Below are 5112 nucleotides of genomic sequence, written 5' to 3'. Positions count from 1 at the left end.
ACATGATTCAGGATTATGTATACTGGACTGAGCTTTATTGATGCACTGATACACACTGCAAATAAGTCACCATATCATACATTGCAGTTACTTTGCTGCAGAAATGCATTTGTCCACTTTATGAAAATTCCATTTACAAAATAAAAAAAAGGATATAAAGAAACACAGATTTCAATCATGCTCTGTCATCAACGGTGGAATCGCATGGAAAAATGTGTAATTTGCCACACAGTCGAGAAGACAATCACAAGATACTGTGACATATTTCTAAGATGGATTGTGTATTCTCAGGTAGCGAGTACAAATAAAAGTAACTGTTGTCTTATTCTATTTCATGTCGATGCTATTTGCTGTTTAAAGTGAACTTTAACTGAGAAGTGGGGCAGCTCTCAGAGTTAATACCCTTTCCTCTCAAAGAACTTGGCCCTGGCAAGGACATCAGCGGAGTAGTCCCCACCAGTAGTGTGAGCGTCCACGTTGTTGTAATCCATTCTTTGTGTACCCATGTTGTAGGCAGCCAGCGCTCCTAAAGCAGAAAGAAAATGATTTGTTGAGTGCAGAAAAATGCGGTGAGGTTTTGTCGATTTGTTGTATTATTTCAAGGAGGTTTGTGTTCTTCAGCAGGGATTGATTAATACTTGACAATCACAGGTTTCACAGATGACATCCATTCAAAACACATTCTGACTTTAAAGGGCCCGTATCGTGCTTTGTGATTTTCTATTGTGATTTTACTATGTTAAACATGGTGGAAGAACGAGAAAAAGAAGTTAAATTATAGTTTGTTTCATGGTTTGTTGGCTTAGCCTCCGGGAGCTTTTTTTTTTTCATAAATCATGCCAAGATATTCCAGTCTAACCCCAGATTAAATATATAGACCCGGAAATATGCATGATATGTCCCCTTTAATGCCACTTATAGGAAGAATTTGAACATTTCTGACTACGTCTGTCGCCCCTTGTGGTAGAACCAAAAAAAGGCTGAAGGCAACACATCGTGTGCTGCACCATCTCTCACCATCATTGTCTCATTTATTCATTTATTTTTACAAACAAAAAGGTGTCCTGTCCGAATAATTTAAAGAATGCTATAATCACAAAAATTCTTCACACAGCGGCTTTGAATTCATTCAAGTGGTGGATTTGCCATTTTAGAATTTCAAAAGTAATTGCTTTGCAGATTTATTTATAAAAACTTTTACACTGATACCACTGACTTGCACTGCAACGATAGACAACATTGTTTTACACCTTAAAGACACACAGGCAACTCTTCAGATGGGTGATCTGTACCTTTCAGTGTCTGCTTATCGCTCCAACCTTTTGCCTTGAAGTGTGGGTAGAAGCTTTTTAGAATCCCAATTCCTTGTTCGATATGGGTCTGGCTGTCCCACGCACCCTGTGGCGTGTGCCAGTTTTTGTCAACCTAGGAACCATAAATAAGACATTATTATCAGGGAGGTGGATGCAGAGAGTGTGTTGGAAAGAAGCTTGGGTGGACCACAGACCTGCATTAGTCCCCAGGCGTTCCCATGGTCTCCCCAGCCATTTATAAGACCTCCCGCTGTGCCTGCGCGGCTCTCTCTGGAGATGATGCCAGCCACGACAGAAGGCTCCACATTACAATTGTTAGCAGCACTGATAATCTTGCTCCTGTATTTCTTCATGGCCTCAAGATCCTGTTCAGCGTAATGAGCCACTGCAGAGGAAATTAAAGTTTCTATTAATTTAACTTCATCATGTAAAATTTTCATGGCCGTGCCACATTACTTAGTATCAGACAAGTGTCTCATTTCAAATACATTCTCTTTCATTTACCAGGATAACCCAGTCCGTATCAATACTGCTTTCCAGGGAGTACATAATTAACTACACTACGTCTACAGCAGTGCTTTGAGCTAAATGCTAATGTCAGCATGGTCACAATGATAATGCTAACATGCTGATGTTAATCACGTATAATGTTGACAGGGCTCACCATCTTAGTCTATTAGCACTGAACACAAAGTACAGCTGAGGATGATGGGAATGAAAGTACTGGACAAATGAAAGTTTTGATCTGATGATGTTGCTAGATGAAAAGTTAAGGGATCACCAGTTATTACAACTCATCCTGAGGGGAACATCTGTATCAGTGGGTTAGCTTAGCTGACCACAAACACTGAAAACAGGGGGAAACAGCTCTTTTTCTGTTCATAGAAACAACTATGCCTACCAGCACCTCAAAAGATCAATGATCAACACCTCATATCTTTGTTTAACCTGCAGAAGCGTAATCCTATATGTAAAAATGACAAGTTGTATTTTCACGGGCCTGGCTGTTGATGTGGGGGACTATTTATTGGTTAGGCGCAGTGACTTACTGTATAACTTCTCAGATGGCAAAGATCGGACATCTCAACATCGCCCAGCTACAATGGTTACGCACCAATTAAATCAGAATTAACAATTTAATAATGTCATATGTGATACTATAGTCACAGGGTACATTTTGATGCAGAATTCCTATTTTGCTAATAATGTTTTTCTACTTTTATCTGTCCGCAGTGGTTTTCCAGCGGTTCATACTAGGCCCGAAATCAAACCCACCACTGGTTTTGTTCGCAGCGTTTCACTTGATGTTGCCCAATAAGAATTCATCAAAAACACTGTTGTCTAAAATCTGCATTGACAGGGACATTGTTTGCCCTTTTTCACCTGAAACAGGCACCACCCTCCCAAGGGCCCCCAACTAACATGTAAGAATTGAGCAATTCCCCAACTTAACATATTTAATGGTGAGCTAAGGTTAATGAATTCAAAGATGACAAACTGGACATTGCTTTAAAGCTAACCATCGGCTTGAATTGCAATAAGAAACTCACCATAAACAGTAAGCAGGTAATTTCTTTGAACACTAACTAATGCAAACTAGTAAATTCTCAAACTAAAGCATGTACACATAATTAAATAATCTCTATAAGCGTAAAAATAAATGAGGGTAAACAACATACTGAAATATTTATATAAATTCAACTTTTTCCCCTCACCTCTGCTCTCTGAGTTTCACACACACGGAGCAGAGCAGAGGAGACAAAGTATGACAAAGTATGCCAATGACAAATACATCGACCCAATCTTCATCCTATCATCCTACTGCCAATGGGAGATGGCAATGTTGCTTTTAGACTGGCCTCTAACCTGAAAACTGCCTGGCTTGGTAGTACCTGCCAGGGGTATGGTGTTTCTGCCTATTCAAATTCATTTCAAAAGAATCTTGTAATACAAAAAAAGTAACTTTTTATGTTTACTTTTACTATGTAAAGTTTTATTGAGGTAGGAGTAAAGGAAATGATTAAGCCTATTGGGTGTATGTTGGGCATATTCGATTAGTGTATAGCTCATTTGCATATTACACTTCATTTTAAAAGAAACTTGTAATACAAAAAAAAAAATAATAATAATGGGTACTATCATTGTGTAAAGTTTTATTTTGATAGGAGTAAAGGAACCAATTACATTTTTGAGGTGTATTTTTGCCATGCATCTCAGATTGATGATAATTAAACATATTTCCTCAAGTAGGATTTCTTAGGACTTTTAGTATGTTGTTCTGGACACCTCATAGAAATGATCTATGCTGAAAAAAATCTTTTACAATTAATTATATTTTTGGCTCCAAAATGGGCTATTTTGCCTGGGCTATTAGAGAAATCGGCGGTATCAGCTGTGGCAGTGCGGGCACTGTGACCGCAGGGCATATCATTTTTTGATAACTGAACTGAAATTCCTGCCCTGCACACACACAGACACACATTACTGTGCTTAACAAAGCGACATTTAAAAAACAAACATAGTGTACTCACTGTTCTCTGTTGCTCTTCTGGAAGCTTTGGTGACTACTAGGTTTATATAGCTAGGCTAGTGAACTCATTTCTACACAAGCCGAAGCACTGCCCATCAAACCAGAGGGCAGGCTGACGTGCATCACGTGGTTTATCAGAAACGGGGGTCCAACAAGTAAATAACCCAACGTTTGTTTAGTCAAAACGAAAGGAACAAAACGAAAGTTTATCTAGGGTTTGGCAGATATAAGTTTCCTGTAGTCACAAGACGTTTACAGGAAAATGTTCACTTACTTTAAGCAGCAGTCAGCACTGAGACAGTGTGTTTTATATTGGCGCCTTACCGTGCGTTATTGTGCGTTTGTTACAAAAACTTGTGTGATGAAACCCTTTGGGCTCGTCAGCTCTTTCTATTTTATTTATGCGTGTGTTTGGATGCGTATGTGTGTGATTTGAGTGCGTGCGTGCGTGCGTGCGTGCGTTGATGTTTTCACTCATCTCTCCATTTCACCCATAATCAACCCGGGGGGGACGTGTCCGTGTCCTACCCTGCATTTCCTGAATTCGGGAGAGCGTTTATTGTGACCAATTAAATGATTATGTCTAGAAACTTTGCGGGGTTCCTGCTTTCTTGTAACGCGCCTAAGAGCCGGTTTGTTACACTTGTTTATGGAGTAAAATTACATGAATAAAATGTCACTTGAGCTGTCAAACTGTCCTTGTTGTATTAAGGTGTATATGATATGGATATTTACTTTTTGATTTAGTTTGCACCGATGTCGTTTAAGCATTATTATTAAAAGAAAGGAGGCCCAGAAGTCTAAAGATTAAAAATACAAGAAGGACAAAAAGACAATCTGAAGGGTGATGAAAAGGTGAGTGATACCTGATGAATCAAAGTTGTTTAATGTGATGTTGCATCTTACACACAACTACATTTATACCTTAAGCCCATAATGATTAAATAAAGGACGCACAGTATGTGCATATCAAACAAAGGTTTGACCCTGAAATATTCTGGGGTAAAGACAATCCAACATTGAAATGGTTGTTTTTGTTAGGTCACGTCATGCAGGTAATTGCAGTACATTTTACTAAGGGAGGAAAGTGCAGAAATTTGAAAAGTGTTGTTGTGGAGGGAGTTGTCATTTTCTCATGCTAATGTTACCCCTTTGTGTGGTACAGCATAGTTACACAGACCTGAAGTCTTCTGTCTCAGGTTAAAAACTAACATTGAGTGAGTACACCCTGTTTTGGACAAAACTGGAAATTACAAACTGAGGTGTGAT

The 5112-nt window shown here is 38.9% G+C and overlaps 1 protein-coding gene across 1 annotated transcript; it reads right to left on the bottom strand.

The window, feature by feature from the left end:
• Positions 1–395: 395 nt before the first annotated feature.
• On the bottom strand, positions 396–3937 carry LOC308372131 (lysozyme g-like; the record flags this gene model as incomplete). Its single annotated transcript, XM_080847249.1, has 4 exons — positions 3845–3937; positions 1508–1698; positions 1293–1425; positions 396–526 (listed from the first exon to the last, which is right to left on the bottom strand). Coding segments are annotated over exons 1-4 (456 nt in total). The 5' UTR covers positions 3846–3937.
• Positions 3938–5112: the final 1175 nt, after the last annotated feature.

Source organism: Sprattus sprattus (genome assembly GCF_963457725.1).
Source record: "Sprattus sprattus genome assembly, chromosome: 11".
Taxonomy (NCBI): Eukaryota; Metazoa; Chordata; class Actinopteri; order Clupeiformes; family Clupeidae; genus Sprattus; species Sprattus sprattus.
Note: the sequence above shows the minus strand (reverse complement) of the source record. Positions and strands in the feature narration are given on the sequence as shown.